This window comes from Leucoraja erinacea, chromosome 24 (assembly GCF_028641065.1).
Source record: "Leucoraja erinacea ecotype New England chromosome 24, Leri_hhj_1, whole genome shotgun sequence".
Lineage (NCBI taxonomy): Eukaryota > Metazoa > Chordata > Chondrichthyes > Rajiformes > Rajidae > Leucoraja > Leucoraja erinaceus.
In genome coordinates this window covers 8,480,458-8,500,109 of record NC_073400.1, presented here as the reverse complement: position 1 = coordinate 8,500,109, position 19,652 = coordinate 8,480,458, and the positions used below count along the sequence as shown (strand labels likewise).

The 19,652-nt window shown below is 41.2% G+C and overlaps 1 protein-coding gene across 11 annotated transcripts in view; it reads right to left on the bottom strand.

Moving 5' to 3' along the window:
* LOC129708622 (ankyrin repeat and SAM domain-containing protein 1A-like) overlaps positions 1 to 19,652 on the bottom strand; it is a 239,090-nt gene that overhangs the window by 175,533 nt on the left and 43,905 nt on the right. For 7 of the 11 annotated variants that reach the window (XM_055654477.1, XM_055654478.1, XM_055654482.1 and 4 more), the window contains exons 2-4: positions 9,901 to 9,981; positions 7,758 to 7,914; positions 2,209 to 2,271 (exon numbers count right to left, since the gene is read on the bottom strand). In XM_055654477.1, the coding sequence (XP_055510452.1) occupies positions 2,209 to 2,271; positions 7,758 to 7,914; positions 9,901 to 9,981 (301 nt within the window). Of the gene's footprint in view, positions 1 to 2,208; positions 2,272 to 7,757; positions 7,915 to 8,291; positions 8,355 to 9,900; positions 9,982 to 19,652 lie in introns of those variants that run through there. The other 4 variants (XM_055654480.1, XM_055654489.1, XM_055654488.1 and 1 more) reach the window with 2 other exon arrangements.

Below are 19,652 nucleotides of genomic sequence, written 5' to 3'. Positions count from 1 at the left end.
TTTAGGCGTCCCACCCTTTCGGTTAGTTGCTGTTTCAGCTTCGTAAGCTTTCGGTTATTTGACGTTTCGGCTTTGGCTTCGGTTATTTGGCTTCCACTTCTTTGGTTCGGCCTCGTCCTTCGACACCACGTCCGGTTACCACCCCCATCATCTTCATGACGATATATTTTCATATCTGGCAAATAAATTACCATTACTGTCATCAAAATGGTGATGCACCACTTTGAATATCCATAGGCAATGGAGGCATATCAAAATGTGTTACATTTTGACACTATAGTGCACCAGTATCTCATCCTATTGTACTAATCAAGACAATCTGTGAAATTACGCTGGTTTGTCACATTTTATCGACTCTCTGATTTTTCTAGATTTTATTAGATTTTATTTTGTCAAGAGTAAATAGCAGCAAAAATATTTATTTCATTATGTAGAAACAAAGATTTGCAGATGCTGGTTTATAACAAAGATAGACATAAAATGCTGGAGTAACTCAGCAGGTCAGGCAGCATCTCTGGAAAAAAAGGATGCATGACGTTTTGGTTCTGGACCCTTCTCCTGACTCGAAACATCATCCATCTTTTTCTCCAGAGATGCTGCCTGACCCGCTGAGTTACTCCAGCACCTTGTGTCTATCTTTCTTTCATTATTTGGTATTTTCTAGAAAGCTAATTTGCACTGATTAAACTATATCAAACTGTTCACTTAATGCAGAGGTCAGCAACCTTGTTCGGCATAGGAGCCAGTTCGCATGTCTGTGAGCGGATGTCGGTCCACATCTCTCACGTGTACACATGGGTCCCGCCCCCAACACGCCCCAGATGGCGCCAAATCACGTGTTCACAGAAGGTAAACAAAAATGCTGAGGAAACTCATGCAAACTCATGCAATCCTTGCATGTCTCACCCGCTGAGCTTCTCCACCATTTTTGTCTACCTTCGATTTTACCAGCATCTGCAGTTCTTTCTTAAACGTGTTCACAGAAAGTGCACGGCCGTGCCGGCGGCTTTGCCCAGGATGCGGTACAGCCAGCGCTCGGCCGTGCTCAGGGCGGGCGCTCTGCAGGCCGGATGGTTACAGGGGGAAAAATCCACCTACAGGCCGGATTATTTCAGGTTACGGGCTTCATTAGGCCCGGGGGCCGTAGGTTGCCGACCCCTGGCTTACTGTAACATTAACAATTAGTGATCAAAATTGTTGCATCCAATATTTTCTCTATAGCTTCGAAAATCAAGAGCAGTATGTTGGGTAAAACATCAGATGCAGATTAAGTGGGGATTATCATGTTATAAATCAAACGGTTACATGTTCATTTGTTAGACAATGGCCACATTCTTAAACTTAAAACATTGAGGCTGATGAAATTTGTGTTTGGCCTTGCACATCGGAGAGCACCAAAGACGTAAACAGCAGCTTACAATGGGAAGACAAGATGCAGTGCAGAGGGTTTCCAGAATTTTTATATGTAACAAGTGGATCCTCAGTTGCACATACTTTTCACCAAAATAATTCAATATGCCAGAAATTGTCATCACTGCAGAGATCTTTTGAATCAATTAATGAGGCTAGGCCTGGCAGAGCAGAGAGGAGTATCGTTTTTATACTTGCCCCTCAACCTTTCTTCTGAGACTCTCTGTTCAATTATTTCACATTTACCAAAGTTTTGTTCATGTACCTTCAGTGTATATACTGCAAAATGTAATTTAAAAATGAGAAAGACAGAATATAGCATGTTAGCTGCCAAGAAATAAATCTTTTAAATATTAGTTATTGGGTTTATTATACACTGTTAACCAAATCAGCTGAAAAACCGGCTATGAATCAACCTAATTCTTTTTGACTCTTGGTTCACTATGTAGTTCATGTTCTAACAGCATGTTAAATTAGTTAGTATACGCAGGCTTATCTCCAAAGGCAGGCAGAAGGAACATTAATCTGTTAAGTGTGCTTTAAAAAGTGGCATTTGCAAACAAACAAAATATTTCCATGGTGCAATTAAAACTTTAATTACTTTACTCCAATGCTCCTGGATATATTTATAGAATTAACTAAAATACCTAATTTAAATTTGTCCCAAATTGAAACGAACAAACAAGACATAGACCGTAAACAAAAGAAACAACAGTTAAAACAGAGACAGTTGACAGGAAAGATGGAGCTGAAATGTGGGCAAGAGAAGAGTTGAAACCATAACATCCGTCTACACACCTTGGCATTGATATAAGGGTCAAAAGGGCCATACTTTTTGAGGTCTTTGCACTCAATAGCATTCTATGAGGGAAAAGAAAGAAAATGAAAATGATAAAATAAGGTTTATACTGAAAAATAAAGATGAATGAACTGTGATAAAATGCAATGATAGTTAAAACAGTTGCAGATAACTTTAAATAATTTAGATAGACAGCATTCAAATTAAAGTAACTGAATTTTATATTCCCTTAAAATGTTAAATAAAAAAATAACAAAATAAAATTATAAATTCACACAAAAGGTACAGGCATTGTTCCTGGATTGAGTAGCCAGTTAGACTGCTCCTGCACAATAATGATAGGCACCTGGGTCATAACAAACACAAAAGGCTTAATAAAGCAGCAGTCTCTTCAGTGCTTTCTTTAAAAATGAAGTGCCCTAAATAAATATGAAACAATGAAGACAGAGAATATTGGAAATACCAGCAGACCAGACAGTCTTATTCTCCCACATACCCCTGCCTCAAAAAAATTGTGAAGCTTTTTCATGCACCCCACCCACGATCAAATGGTTGGACAAAAACACTCTACGCTGATAGAGAAGGTCGATTTCATGTTACTGTTAAAATACTCCTCGAGACTTCCTTTTATACAAGTGCATCAGACTCAAGTACAGACACTCCTCGAATTGCTTGAGGGTTACATTTCGTAAAACCCTATGTCAGTCATAGGAAGTTGGAAATATCTTAAAACTAGTTAGAATTTAAAAACTGTAGATGCTGGTTAATACACAAAATGACACAAAGTGCAGGAGTAACTTAACTGCTCAGCCAAAACTGGAAGAACAGCGAGCCTGACCAATGCTTTTAGATGAAGTGGATGTTAAGCCCTCTCCATCCTCCCATTGCTAAATTTGAGTTTCTCACTTTTATTAAACCCTTGGATCACAGCAAAACCTGCCCTCCCCGCCTCTCCAAACCTGCTGGGTCCGAGCCCAACGGCTGCAAAGCATCTAAATTCCTTAGCGTTGGAGCCCGGGCTTGGCTGAACGCGCTGTATTCTCAATCCAATTGCAATTTAAAATTTCCCTTCAAAATTGAGATGCCAAGGAAAAGATTTGTGGAAGAATCATTGGGTTCTTCATTTAGATTACTCTGAAATGATTCTATAGACACGGCTGCGATAACACAGGTCAGTCAGGAAACAGGATCACTGATTACCCAAGTGCAAGTTTGTGCAAGTCCTCTATGATGTAAGTCGGGGAGTGCCTGTATTTTCATGCTGACACACTTTAACTGCAAACAACTGGGACTGATCAAGCAGGCCAAAGTGAAGACCCAAAATGGTCTCTGTAATTTCCCTGTAGTCTCAACTCCCAGTTTACATGGTAGCGCAAGCTTGGTTCTACAGAAGATAAAAGCAGCAAATGAAGTAAGCTGCATGCAGGCAGAGCACATACGGCATTTGGTGTGGCAAGGTCATCAGCATGCTGTGCTGTCACATTAAATGTGAGCAGATGAGCATTGAGTTGCATTTGATTGGTTTTACCATGTGATGAGACACAAAATATCATAGAACATGGATATTTAATGAAGTAATATTTAAATTATGTTTTAACTAAAAAATGCCTAAAAGCTTGACCTCAAATGCAAAAGTTGAGTTTGTCATCAATTTAAAAAAAAAATTTAAATTGAATATTCATCTTCCTGTTAAACGTTAATTCAGTTTTAGGCACAACATAATATTCTCAAATTTTTGGGTTATGAACAGCATTTCTCAAAATAATTTTATTTATACATTAATGCCCAAACAAACTAACACTACTTTGAGCACAATTTTATCCAAATACAAAGAAACCTTTCTGGATCGCAAAGGTGCCACGAACAGTGGCATGAATCCTACTGTAGAAATAGGAAAAAAAAAGTTAATTCAATTGCCAGAAACCTAATTTTGATTGATAGCTGATTAATTTTGTTTTTATGTCTGAAGATGTTTTTAGAATCATTATGAACCAGTGTAGAATTTTATTCCGTAAATGCTATCTGCAGTTAACTACAGGCCACTGAGCCAGGTTGATCACTGTTCTATCTTCTGCAGTAAACTAGGGTAACTCAAACTCACCCATTTTCCAGGTAATCAATGTATTCTTTTATATATTCTCCCATTTGAAGAACTTATCCCTGGGAATACTATATCCATGGATGTGTCTGCAGAATCTTATGAAAGTCACCCTTGACAGTTCCCCAGTAGATCAGTCTATCTGTTAGTTTTACCTGGAAGTCCAAACAGCATCCAGCCCTCCAACAAAACTGCACGTTATAGCTGCTCATGGGCACAGTTTAAACAGGACATTTTACTCCCTGGCATTCAGTTTGTGACTTGATTGCCAGGAGAGTGCCTTTGGCTAGTATAAGTGGTGATGAGTGGTGTTATTATTTATAGATGATGTCTGAAAAAGCTTTAGTAATACAACATCTCAATTATTCATGTCTGCTATGACTTGTATACATGTGTGCAATTGAAATGTCTGCCTCAATAGATACAGTCTACTTTTTACAGTTTGCTTGTTCTGACCCGCAATCTCAGTTGGCTGGAAAAATATGGTCCATGCAGAATAGACTTCCAAGAGATTTGTCTTCTGAGAAAACAATCACCATAAGTGGTTATGCACATGTATGGGAGGCAGCTTGGAGATATGAATTCTGAGAAAAAAATCTGTACAACCTCATTAATGTAACATGTAGAATCTGCTGAACTGATGAAGATATTAAATGATGTCACTGAAGCACAAATGTTCACTTAGCATCAAAGGAACAAAACGTACATTGTGAATAAGTTGTTTTGATTATAACTCAAGGGTAGAGTGAATACTTGATTGCTTTAAGTACCCAGACTGCGGGATTAAAATATTTAATTGCGTTCTCAACTTTATAACAATACTCCAAATCATCATATGCACTGACTTAATATCTGTGTAATCAAGGTTGGGCATATATTACTGGGATTGTTGGTAAATATAGTGCATTCGTCTCCTGTAATGAACAGCAGGGAACAGGTACATGGGTTGGTTTGGGGCAGGTGTGGGCTTGGAATCAGAAAAATGGGTAGGTTTTCAGCTGCACCAAAGGACCAGAGTGCTTGAATGTTTCAGCTTATTGAAGGTAGAAGCATAATTCAATAAGGTTGTTAAGCCATCTAGGGAAAATGTGCTTTTACGATTGAGCAGACTAGAACTGTTTAAGACATTAATGAAGCCACAGCTGAAGTGCTGAGCACATTTCTGGATATCGCATTGAAGTAAGTGATTGCACTAGAGGGGGTATGAAGGAGAATGACAGAGATGGGTAGTTTTATTTACAGTTGGCTTGCACTATCTGCTGAGCTACTATGCTAGTCAGGTTATACATGTCTCACAAGTTATACAAAATCTAAATTGCGTTCATGCTTAAGAGGGCAAAATTGAATTAACAAATCAAACTGCAGGTATTCTCACGAACCAAAAACATAGATTTCATCTTGTAAAGAAAAAATGCCTACAATTTAAAAGACCCAACTTCTGCAATATACCAATGCGATTTTTTGGCAAACTGCAGTGTTTATAATTATTTTAAAATGTGCTCATAATTGCAGTTTGTGCAGTTTCATTATTTGTTTTTGTTTAAATCAGAATACAAAGCTAAAAATAAGAATGTGCAGAGATAATTTGAACATATCAGCTGCAAAGCCATGGAGAATTTTGCAGAGATGACTGTAACCACTGAGAATTAGACCATATATATTTAGATCTTAGAAATGTTTTACTTTTCTGGATTCATATGCATTCCTCCAGCTGGCATTTGATAGCCAAGTTTAGTAATGTTTTGTGCCCCAGGACGCCCCCAATAACGCCTCCTCCTGATGTGCACAAAAATGTTTTTGAAAATTGCAAGCCATTCCACTTGCCTAGTAACTTGAACTATAGCAAGTACCTTAAGTGCCAGTGTGTACATGTCTGTAATGCTGCAGCACCATTTCTCAATGTTCTATAATCAGGTATGTGAACATAACGCCTGTAAACAAAATGCTGTTCCCGCAATTAACATTCATTGATAGTATACTTAGCTATTATCTTAACAGTGGGTGCCAATGCACTGCAAATACCATGAACATGTACATACCTCCATTGTTGTCTAACTCTTTCCTTATATTTCAAATAACAATCAAGTCCGCACAAGCTATTTTGCAGTAAATAATTTTTATGTTTTTAGTTGTGAAATCAAACAATACCATAACCATTGTTACCTGAATGGGAAATCACTGGAATTATTCTGCATTGCTCAAATAATTAGATACAATAATTACCTCAGTATATGATACTTCAGTTATGTTTTTAACGGTTTCTTCGTTCAACAAGAAACGATATCTGTCCAAATAATGCTCAGTAAAATACAAGAGAACACTTCCAAATGTTGATCAAGAACAAAACTAAGTTAATATGATCTTTCCACCAGACCAAAAATAATCTTTAATCTTATCAGGAAGTTAAGCCACATAAAATAAGTGAAATTCGGCAGTAGCTAGTTTCACTTTCTTGGACCTTTCAATTTGCCCGATGTCATGTGGGAGAATGAAGGCGATGATCGATAATGAGAAACAATGAACATGGTCAAAATACTGCATTTTTCACTGATGCACACTAATTTCTATAACTATGGTCACATATGTTTTTTGTTGTTCTATTGAATTACCTGCAAAACATTACTGCAGAGTTTTTATAGCTACCAATCTGAACAAAATCAACATGGGTAAACTTAGTTCCTTTTGGCTACTGTTATAAGCCAAAGAACATAGGGGCGAAGTGGGGAAAAAAAGATTGTTGGACTTAAGCTGTCCCAAGACAAGGTAATTACAGAGTAATTCTCCATAGCTTTCCTTCTTTTATGTTCTGAGAATGTTTTGATTTATTGTATGTTCCCCATTCTTAAGAGGACTGTAAACAACACAGAAGATTTAAGCAATTAAGACCAATATACAACTTTTAAAACCGAATTGTGTTGATTCCATACCCCACAAGATTAAAACTTTTTTTTCTCTTGTTTTTGATAAGAACACAAATTCCAATTAAATGCTTTGATGGTCACTTTGAGCTCACATGGCTGGTGCTTGTGATCAAACTCGATCGAGGAACTTGCATGTTTGTGAAAATTGGCTACAGTTTTTCATCAATGTAAACCTCAGTAATGTAAAATAAAAGAATGTTGTTGGAGACGAATAGTTTTTTAAAAATTGAAGCTAAGCAAATTACAATATTCAAGAATTAAATATATTCAGAACTTTACTAGGTGCCACAAATATTGTGAAATCTTGCTTTAACAGAGTTGTATTGAGGATTATGTCCGGCTACCTCAGCAGACATTTAAACCACAACAAGATTAGACCACTTCTTTGCTCCATGTCTTCTGTAGAGTATTTCCATTGCACCTGAACATTATCAAGAGGAATTAGACAGCAAGATAAATTCCATCATCTTTACAAATAGTTAGCATATTTGCTCCAACAACCCTCATCACAAACCCCAAGACTTCAGACCTGTTCATTGACTTTTGCATGGGATGGTCCTTGATGAATAAGTAGTTTCACTATCTGTGCATCCCCTTTCCAGGCAGCCAAATGAAGTGGATAGCATCCTTTATTATCTGCAATGTTAGTGGAGGCATCATTCTTCAGCAGCGTTTCAACAACATCTCTAGGAGTAAATTAAAAACAAATAAATCTTAAAGCAGAAATTACACCAACAAGATGCTCCAGTACTTTTCATGGTGATGAAATTAAATCAGAGAGTGAATGACTTAACTATGAAAAAATGGAAACAGTGTGTCCACGTCAATTTACTTTTATCAACATTCAGCTCACATGTATTTATTTTTGAAAATAATGCATGTGTGTGTTCTTTTTGTGGTCACAATGGAAAATTACTAGGTACAACAGATTTCAAAGTGAAACTGAGGAAACATTTATCCTACAGCAAACCAATCTCAAACGTTGTATTAATTTTTCTAAGAATTATTTCTCCTTTCAAGTAACACAAATAATAACTGGAAGTGACCTTTCCACTCCATTTACCTCGTCCATAATTCAGTTGACTGATCCGAGCATCAATTCCACTTTCCAGCCTTTAATCCATATCTATCAATACGAATAACAAACATGAGTCTATTGACCTTACAACTGACAATTTCAAGTGGGTCAGCACTCAATTGTTTTTGAAGATGAGGGGCGATGGTGGTTGGAAAAAAGAGATTTCTACTGCATTTTGGTAACCATTTCCTGAAGCAATTTTGAATGAACTGGTTGTAATATTAAAATGTTGCCCTTTTATTCCCAATTCTCACAACACAGGAAACAGTTTTCTTTTAATTGCACCAAATGCTTAACTTGAAAACCAAATCTTCAATGAATAAGGGAACACCACTCAGGACTATGCAACTGCTCATAGAACTAGGCAATTTTGACCCAGGTAGCATTCTGATTAACTCTGCTGGATTCTCAAGAACGAGATTGCAAATCTCTTGGTGGCTAGAATGCGCTGACAATGCCCAATGGTTTGATTGGAACTGCCTTATCTGTCCATTGAAACCGAATCAAGTTACTGACATGTATTCATGTGGTGCAAACTCCAGGATATTATGTCAGGTTTGGAAGCCTGAATCTGTCAGTTTACCAAAGGGAACTGACAGATGAAGGCTTTCAAACCTGACATAATCCTCTACCAGAGGATTAACAACAAGGCAAGGTAGAGTACAGCAAGGCAGAGCTGGAAGGTGGGGAGGAGAAAACAAAAAAATCACTTGGATGCAGCAGCAGGTTAGACCTGCAATGGCATTCATGAAGTTGGGACCCTTTGTCAGACTGAGTTACTGAGTTACTCCTCCCTCAGTCCGCCGCCAACGACATGTCGTACCTCGCCACCGCCAGGATCCCTCCCCTCCTGGCGGGAGGAGGAAGAGAAGTTGTCTGCGGCAGCGGAGGGGAGAGGCTGAATGGACAAAACAACAGTAGGTGAAGGAGTGTTAAAGAGGGAACTGCAGATGCTGGAGAATCGAAGGTTACACAGAAAAGCTGGAGAAACTCAGCGGGTGCAGCAGCATCTATGGAGCGAAGGAAATAGGCAACGTTTCGGGCCGAAACCCTTCTTCAGGCGGTGGAGCGGCCAAAGTGACGAACCTACAGGAAGAAGCAGCAGCTCGTGATCATGAAGCCCCACGGTGACAGAGCACGTCGCGCAGGTGGCAGAAACCCGATAAAAACGCTCTCCCCATGGACTACAAAATGAGCCACAGCAACAGTTGTGCCAACAAGACCAGGGGATGGGTGAAGAAGTGCTAACTGGTGCATCTCGCGAGTTGGGGATGGCGTCTGAAGCTGGGGGTTGGAGAGGCAATGCAAGCTGGGATGGTTTCGGCAGGTCTGCCTGCTAAAACCAAAATCCGTTTTAACTGTACATTCATGTTCAAGCAGCATTGAACAACCGCAGACACCTTTAGAGAAAAAATGGCAATTCACAGATGCTAATTTAAGCTTTAAAGATTAGCTTACTTCCTTTCTTTCAGAAAGAATTGCAAGTAACTATTGCAGCTAGTTGGCTAACAAGTATTCATTTTACATCGAATGCTACATTCTCATTAAAAGAGAGCTAAAATTCACATATTTTATCTGCAAACACCTCACTTACTTTTGTCCATTTAGAGCAGCATGGTGTAGTGGGGTATATCCTGAGCAATCCACACAATTGACATTTGGCCCTCTCCAAATACTGAAAAATAAAATAAAAAGTATTTTTCAGAAATATTATACCATTACCACAACATCTCTCATGAACTCAGCAAAAATCCTAGGAAATAAATGGCTCAAATCCTTACACTCAAAGAACTGACCAACCCCTTATGATAGTGTACTAGATTATTGTCTTAAGTGCGACTCTTCAGGACAAGATCTAATCTCCTACACCACTCGTGGCTACATTGCTGCATGAAGGTATTAATCAGAAAATATCAAAGGACATTTCTCTTCCTTCGATTACTCCACATGACCAAACATCTCCATTTGAAACAATATGTTTTGCAGTCCTGCAAAGAAAAACATTCAGAAATAAGTGTATTTTATAAGTGTATATGCAGAAAAGGCATCACAGCTTCAAGAAAATTTACTTCACCTTCACCATCAACTAAAACTGCCTACACATACAAACAGGTGGCAGCCATAGTTAGGCTATTTGCCAATATAAGTTATATGATATTTTGTCCGAAAAGAGATGGATGGAAATTGCAAGGCACTCATCAAGCCAAAAATATGAAAAACTACATATGCTGGAAATTTAAGAAAATAAAACAGAAAATGCTGGAAATATTCAGCATTTGAAAACTGTTGCATTTCATATACTATTTGCAGGGTACCTACAACCTGAGTGAACCAGGCAAGTATTTAATCTCTAAAACCAAACAAATTTAGAGAGTGTAAAAGTCAGTGCAAGATCTGAACGCCTGCAAGTTGTAATGGCTGAATTCAATGTGTTAACAAGCACAGACAAGGAAATTGAACAGAGGAAATGTTGGATCAAAACGTTAAAGCTCCATAATTATGGCTTTCAGTGTTTCGAGAGATCGACCTGTGTAATATTGTTAAAAGGCTGTAATGTTATTAAAAAGGTACTTGGACAAATAGTCAACCCTTACTTGGTGACTGAAAAATCAAATATTGCAGATAATGGAAATCCGAAATAAAAACATACTAAAAATACTCTTTCGGGTGAGGCAGCAAAAAAGAAACAAAGATTATATTTCAGGTTAGTGACCTTTGTCAGAGGATGGGTCTGATAAAGGCTCTGAATCATGAACTTTTTCTCTCTTCACAGATGCTGCTGACCAACTGAATATTCCAGCACCATTGCTTTCATTTCTTAATTATCCTGAGCTTACACGATATCATGTGCACAAGTGTAGGATCGTATATTACTATTCATTTAAATTGGAGTCAGACAGCAAGTAGTAACCTTTACAAAGCTAATGGTAGAGCAGTGCACTTTGGTCAGCAATGTGGAACCTTCAGTATTCCTTTATGGATTTTTCTTTGTGCAATGTTGCTTTGAGAAAGGGAGGGTACTATTTCAGAATTCTCACAGGACTCTCCAGAACCACTAGCTGCCAAATATCAGCAACATAAGAATGGGAGAAAAGAAGATGCTCATACACATAAAACAGCTTCGATACACAATCGTTTTTGAGGAATTTAACCTGCAAATGTCACAAACAAACGCTTTCAACCAAAATATGCAACTCGTGATTTTGACAACAATCGTTAGACCAGTATGACATTTTAATACTAACCATATAACCATATAACAATTACAGCACGGAAACAGGCCATCTCGGCCCTATAAGTCCATGCCGAACAACTTTTTTCCCTTAGTCCCACCTGCCTGCACTCATACCATAACCCTCCATTCCCTTCTCATCCATATGCTTATCCAATTTATTTTTAAATTATACCAACGAACCCGCCTCCACCACTTCCACTGTAAGCTCATTCCACACCGCTACCACTCTGAGTAAAGAAGTTCCCCTTCATGTTACCCCTAAACTTCTGTCCCAATAATTCTGAAGTCATGTCCTCTTGTTTGAATCTTCCCTATTCTCAAAGGGAAAAGCTGATCCACATCAACTCTATCCCTTTCATAATTTTAAAGACCTCTATCAAGTCCCCCCTTAACCTTCTGCACTCCAGAGAATAAAGACCTAACTTATTCAACCTTTCTCTGTAACTTAGTTGTTGAAACCCAGGCAACATTCTAGTAAATCTCCTCTGTACTCTCTCTATTTTGTTGACATCCTTCCTATAATTGGGGGACCAAAATTGTACACCATACTCCTGATTTGGTCTCACCAATGCCTTGTACAATTTTAACATTACATCCCAGCTTCTATACTCAATGCTCTGATTTATAAAGGCTAGCATACCAAAAGCTTTCTTTACCACCCTATCTATATGAGATTCCACCTTCAAGGAACTATGCACGGTTATTCCCAGATCCCTCTGTTCAACTGTATTCTTCAATTCCCTACCATTTACCATGTACGTCCTATTTTGATTTGTCCTGCCAAGGTGTAGCACCTCACATTTATCAGCATTAAACTCCATCTGCCATCTTTCAGCCCATTCTTCCAAATGGCCTAAATCACTCTGTAAACTTTGGAAATCCTCTTCATTATCCACAACACCCCCTATCTTGGTATCATCTGCATACTTACTAATCCAATTTACCACACCTTCATCCAGATCATTGATGTACATGACAAAACAACAAAGGACCCAACACCGATCCCTGAGGCACCCCACTAGTCACCTGCCTCCAACCCGACAAACAACCATCCACCATTACCCTCTGGCTTCTCCCATTCAGCCACTGTTGAATCCATCTTGCTACTCCTGCATTTATACCCAACAGTTGAACCTTCTTAACCAACCTTCCATGAGGAACTCTGTCAAAGGCCTTACTAAAGTCCATATAGACACCATCCACTGCTTTACCCTCGTCAATTTCCCTAGTAACCTCTTCAAAAAATTCAAGACGATTAGTCAAACATGACTTTCCAGGCACAAATCCATGCTGACTGTTCCTAATCAGACCCTGTTTATCCAGATGCTTATATATATTATCTCTAAGTATCTTTTCCATTAATTTGCCCACCACTGAAGTCAAACTAACAGGCCTATAATTGCTAGGTTTATTCTTAGAACCCTTTTTAAACAATTGAACAACATGCGCAGTACGCCAATCCTCGGGGACTATTCCCATTTCTAATGACATTTGAAATATTTCTGTCATAGCCCTGGCTATTTCTACACTAACTTCCCTCAATGTCCTAGGGAATATCCTGTCAGGACCTGGAGACTTATCCACTTTTATATTTTTCAAAAGTGTCAGTACTTCTTTTACTTTGAAACTCATAGTATCCATAGCTACTCTACTAGTTTCCCTTACCTCACATAATTCAATATCCTTCTCCTTGGTGAATACCGAAGAAAAGAAATTGTTCAATATCTCCCCCATCTCTTTTGGCTCTGCAGATAGCTGTCCACTCTGTCTCTCCAATGGACCAATTTAATCCTTCGTTATCCTTTTGCAATTAATATAGCTGTAGAAACCCTTTGGATTTACTTTCACCTTACTTGCCAAAGCAACCTCATGTCTTCTTTTAGCTTTTCTAATTTATTTCTTAAGATGATTTTTACATTCCTTATACTCCTCAAACACCTCATTTACTTCATGCTGCCTATGATTAATGTAGATCTCCCTCTTTTTCCGAACAAGATGTCCAATATCCCTTGAAAACCAGGGCTCTTTCCAATTTTTACTGTTTCCTTTCAACCAAACAGGAACATAAAGATTCTGTACTCTTAAAATTTCCCCTTTAAATGTCCTCCATTTCTCTTCTACATCCTTCCCATAAAACAAAATGTCCCAGTTCACTCCTTTTAAATCATTTCGCATCTCATCAAAGTTAGCCTTTCTCCAATCAAAAATCTCAACCCTAGGTCCAGTTCTGACCCTCTCCATAATTATATTGAAACTAATGGTATTGTGATCACTGGACCCGAAGTGCTCCCCAACGCATACCTCCGCCACCTGTCCCGTCTCATTTCCTAACAGGAGGTCCAACACTGCCCCTCCTCTAGTAGGTACATCTATGTATTGCTGCAAAAAACTATCCTGCACACATTTTACAAACTCCAAACCATCCAGCCCATTTACCGAATGTGTTTCCCAGTCTATGTGTGGAAAGTTGAAATCTCCCACAATCACTACTTTGTGCTTACTACTAATATCTGCAATCTCCTTACATATTTGCTCTTCCAATTCTCGATCCCCATTTGGTGGTCTATAATACACCCCTATAAGTGTTGCTACCCCTTTCCCACTTCTCAGTTCCACCCAAATAGCCTCCCTAGATGAGCCTTCCAATCTATCCTGCCAAAGCACTGCTGTAATATCTTCCCTGACTAGTAATGCAACACCTCCACCTCTTGCCCCTCCAATTCTATCACACCTGAAGCAACAAAATCCTGGAATATTTAGTTTCCAATCACAGCCCTCCTGCAACCATGTTTCACTGATCGCCACAACATCATACTTCTAGGTGTCTATCCAGACTCTAAGCTCATCCACCTTTCTTACAATGCTCCTAGCATTAAAATATGCACATTTAAGAAACCCCCCGCCTCTTATTCTCTGTTTATTTCCTTTTTTTTCTTTCTCCTCTTGTGCCCGAGTGCTTCCCTTTTCTGCTTCCTGCCTCCCATTCTGTCTACTAGCTTTCTCTATTTGAGTCCCTCGCCCCAACCATTCTAGTTTAAAGTCTCCCCAGTAGCCTTTGCAAATTTCCCCGCCAGGATATTGGTCCCCCTCGGGTTCAAGTGCAACCCATCCTTTCTGTACAGGTCCCACCTTCCCCAAAAGAAGTCCCAATGATCCAGAAACTTGAATCCCTGCCCTCTGCACCAGTCTTTCAGCCACGCATTTATCCTCCACCTCGCTCCATTCCTACTCTCACTGTCGCGTGGCACAGGCAGTAATCCTGAGATTGTTACCTTTTTGGTCCTTTTCCTTAACTCTCCTCCCAACTCCCTAAATCCTCCCTTCAGGACCTCTTCTCTTTTTTTACCTATGTCATTGGTACCTATATGTACCACGACCTCAGGCTCCTCTCCCTCTGATTTCAGGATATCTTAGACGCGTTGAGACACGTCCGAGACCTTGACACCAGGGAGGCAGACCACCATCCTGGTCTCCCGACTGCATCCACAGAATCGCCTATCCGACCCCCTAACAATAGAGTCCCCCAATTACTATTGCCCTCTTCTTTTTGTCCCTACCTTCAGGAGCAACAGGGCCGGTCTCTGTGCTGGAGGCCCGTCCACTCTCACTACCCCCGGGCAGGCGGGTACTCATTCATTCTTGTGGTAATCATTCTTTTTAAATTAAAAAAAACTGCACTAAATAATCTATACACAAGAAATGAAGAAAGCAAAATACAAGGAAGCTAAATGAATAAGTAAATATTTCCCATAAGGACAGTCAGAATGTGGAATTTCCCCAACTTGACAGTCTCTTTGAGGCTAGCTCACTTGCCAAGGAGGCAATGTGGAACCACACAAAGTTAAATTGTGGCAGTTCAACCACAGGAAGGGGAAAATACAGAAGCTTAATGACTTCATCATTTGATTACTATTATGATTACATTATGAGTTAAAATCCTCTACACTACTTTTTCCCCTCGCAACAAATTAGAAAATTGAAATGCAATCCTTGACAAAAAGTGGGTATACTGCAAAAGTTTAAATTCAAAGTAAGAGTTTTTGCTCAGGTTGTTGAATTTTTAATTCAAGCTCAATAACACCTTTGATTTTGATCTATATATTTTGCATTAATTTTCCTTTCTTGGCATGGGAATGCTAAACCACACAAGAAATTCAACACTACAAATGTTTGAAATGCGTAGTTCAAATACTTCAAGATTCAAGGGGTTTATTGTTACTCCAGTTCCATACACGGTATGAAATCTGTGTGAAAATACACTGTGTGAAAATCTTGTGCTAGAGGATTCAATACAGTAAATTTAACATTAAATTATAAAGTGCATGTATTAAATTATAAAGTGAACATTAAATGAGTCCAGTTCAGGTGAGTTTCAGAGTTGGTTGGTTGAAGTAGTGTGTGCAGTCCTGATCACCTGGAAAGGGTGCAGAAGGGCATTACAGGCATCGCTAAAGTAAACAATCAGTGTTCATCCCCAGGGCAGAGGATATAAAATCCTGTGGGAATCAGCTTAAGGTGAAAGGGGAGAAATTTAAAGACGTCAGGGGTAACTGGTTCACTCAGAATGCAGCCCATAACTAGAATGAGCTGTCAGAAGAAGCTAAAGACTGTATAGGGAGGCAGCACGCAGTCAAGGTCATGACCCGTGACCCGTACCGTTGCCACGCAACGGCAACTGTGAACTGCAGGTAACCATTTACTATAGCTGCCAGCACAGCGGGCCCTCCTTCTGGCCCTGCATCCGGACTGGTCCCTGGGCCGTCTATCCCACAGTCGGGGGTGGAAGGAGGTGGTGGTGGACTGGGAGGTGTGGTGGGGTGGGGGGGGGGGAAGGAGGAGGGAGGAAGACGTTGGGGTGTCGGTGTAGCGTGTTCAGTGATGGTGGGCGAAGGGAGCAGACCGTCCCCAATTCTGCTGCAGCTGACTTTGCCCAGAGCCGCCCACCTCACCCGGCCCCGCAGGCCCCGCTCCACCCAGCCCCGCTCCACCAGCCAAGGCCCCGCTCCACCCGACCACGCTCCACCCGGCCCCACTCCACTCAACCCAGCCCCGCACTGCACCACCCGGCCCCGCTCCCCCTGGCCCTGTGTGTGGGCGCTGCCAATCCACAGCCCATGACAGTGCGGCCCACAGAGGGAGACGGGGCGGAGAGCGGCCGTGGCCGGACAGCGCTAACCCCGGGAGGAGAGTGGGGGCTGACCCGAGGGATGCGCTCTTTCGGCCGCCTACAGCTTGGTGCTCGGGTTCTGAGCAAAGATACTGATACCGTCCTGCTTTCAATGACAGTACCCACAAATATTTATAGGGCAGAAAATGACAATTTCGGTGGTTTTTAACAGGTAAGAAGTTGCCCGTTCCGTGTGATAACAGTGTTGCCAAGGCAGCCATGTCCTCCACATGGATTGAGCTGCTCCGTGTGTCATGCCATTGATCCAATGACCTTACGTGCAACCCCCCCCCATACTTATGACTTTTTGCAAAATATTTGGACAAATATCGATAGTGAGCCATGGGCCAAATGTAGGAAAATGGGACCAGCACAATATGCCAACTTAGTCTGAAGGGTCAGTGTTCATGCTGTACAGCTGTGAGACAATATCATACACAAGAACAATGAGTTGGGCAAAAGGAAAAATAAACAGCATACAGATTATAACATTACAGCTACAGAAAAGGTGCAGAAAAAAAATTGCAAATGTTAAGAGGTGGGCAAAATAACCAAAAATGTAAAGATAGCATGTATTTTTCCATAAATGGTAACGTCTTAAACCCTTCTCGGGGTACTGGAAGAGGCAGATTCAATTGCAGCATCCAGTAAGGAGCTTGACAAACAAGCAAAAGAAAGGAATTCATAAAGATTTGGGCAAACTCCAGTGGAGTGGGTGAAGTGAGATTGCTCCAACATTGAGATGATCTAAGATATAGACACAAAAAGCAGGAGTAACTCAACGGGACAGAGAGCATCTCTGGGGAGAAAGAATGGGTGACGTTTTGGGCCGATCCAGATGACCGACATCAATGCAGTAACCATTCTGTGAATCTGCACATTCAGAAAATGGGAAAGTGTCCAAGCAGCTTTTTATCTTAAACTTTTCCTACTTCTGCTGAAACACGTCTCTCCGCAGAAGTTTCCTTAGATAAGTAAAAATAACACGCTTGAATTTACAGAGTTGGCAAATTGTTAAGAAAAAGTCTTGTTTCTCACAGAATTTCTTGCCAATTAAGTTAATGGCAAATGTGCGTATCCAAGATTAAGTTTGCACAGATATTAAACAATGTCAAGATCGATACCGCTCGTCAGCTCAGCTGAGCCCTAATTTTCTCTACACACATAACTCTCATCTATTGCACAAATACAACAACCTCATGACATTCAATGCATTTCAACATTTCAGTGAGGGACATGGCAAGAACTTGCTTTCATGAAGCTTGAAGATGTTGCAATAAATTTCAGAACATGATTTTCTGTGTGTGCTTATCCACATAACTAAGCAAAACGAACAACAAGCTTCACATAAATAGAAGCATCTTCGTAATTTCAGCAAATTTTGATCCAATATGTCACAGGATGATAGTGGTGGATGACGAACTGCAATTACTCGTTTTCAACATTACATAGGAAGGACAGTGGAACAATGTCATGAAAGATAAACAGGCGATGACATTCAATGATTCAGGGAAGTGGATAGAAATGCCTCCTTGTATAATATAAACACACAGATAATGAAAGGGATGGTGTGAAGGACATTAAAAGAAACTCAAACTTGTTGAACAGTACTTTATTTAAAGGTTTATTAAAATACTCGGTCATGTTGAGCAAGAGACAAAATGAAATCAGGAGGGCAAAAGGGGGACAGAACATAGCTCTGGCAGATAGTGTTAAGGATAAATGGCATTTACGATAATCCCAAGAGATTTTATAAGTACAGGTGCACAACCTTTTATCCGAAAGCCTTGGGACCAGACACTTTTCGTAATTCAGAATTTTTCGGCTTTCGGAATGGAAGATTTTTAGCGTAGTGGTAGAGTGCTCGGCTCATATCCGCAAGGTCGCGAGTTTGCGCCACGACCCCAGCAGTTACTCAATCGCGAGTTTGAATCTTCAATGTAGTTTTTTCTTGCAGAATAGGAGAGAATAGGGAGGGTTAGGCTGGGATCATTCTCTGCGAGATGATCTTAGTGCAGGAGACAAGTGTAGGAGAGGTGTACTGACTGTGTGGGCAGAACTTTGGAAGTGATTGCCCACCATTCTCAAAAGCCGCTGTGTCTCCCTGTCCCTCCAACTGCAGAGGAATTCGTTCCCCGATGGGCCGCTACGGCGACAAGTGGCAGTTCGCCCACAGCCCGAGCTGCGGCCCCTCATCCGCAACCCGAGTTCCTCTGGAGTTGGAGCGGGGCTGGGCTAGAGTTGCTGCTGGCTGTGAGTCTCTGGGATCTCCGTGCTTGCAGTGGGCCTGGGGGTCGGTGTCCCGATGAGGGGGCGCAGCTCGGGCTGTGGGCGAACTGCCACTTGTCGCTGTAGCGGCGCATCGGGGAGCGGCTTCTGGTGGTCCTGACGTCTCTCAGCTCCTGTCCAGGGGGATGGCCGGAGGCGTCAGGACCAACAAGAACCCGCTCCCCGATGCGCCGCTACAGCGACAAGTGGCAGTTCGCCCACAGCCCGAGCTACGCCCCCTCATCCGCAACCCGGGTTCCTCTGGAGTTGGAGCAGGGCTGGGCTAGAGTTGCTGCTGGCTGTGAGTCTCTGGGATCTCCGTGCTTGCAATCAGTGTCCCGTTGGTCCTGACGTCTCCGGCCACCCCCCTGGAATGGAGCTGAGACTGGGAACTGTACCGCCCTTGCCCCCTCCCTCTGCAACTGCAAACAACCCCATTCTCCTGCTCACCTGCAAGGGCGGTACAGTTCCCAGCCTCAGCTCCTGTGGCTGGAGACGTCACAGCCCGAGCTGCGCCCCCTCATCCGCAACCCGGTTTCCTCTGGAGTTGGAGCGGGGCTGGGCTAGAGTTGCTGCTGGCTGTGAGTCTCTGGGATCTCCGTGCTTGCAATCAGTGTCCCGTTGGTCCTGACGTCTCCGGTCACCCCCTAGAATGGAGCTGAGACTGGGAACTGTA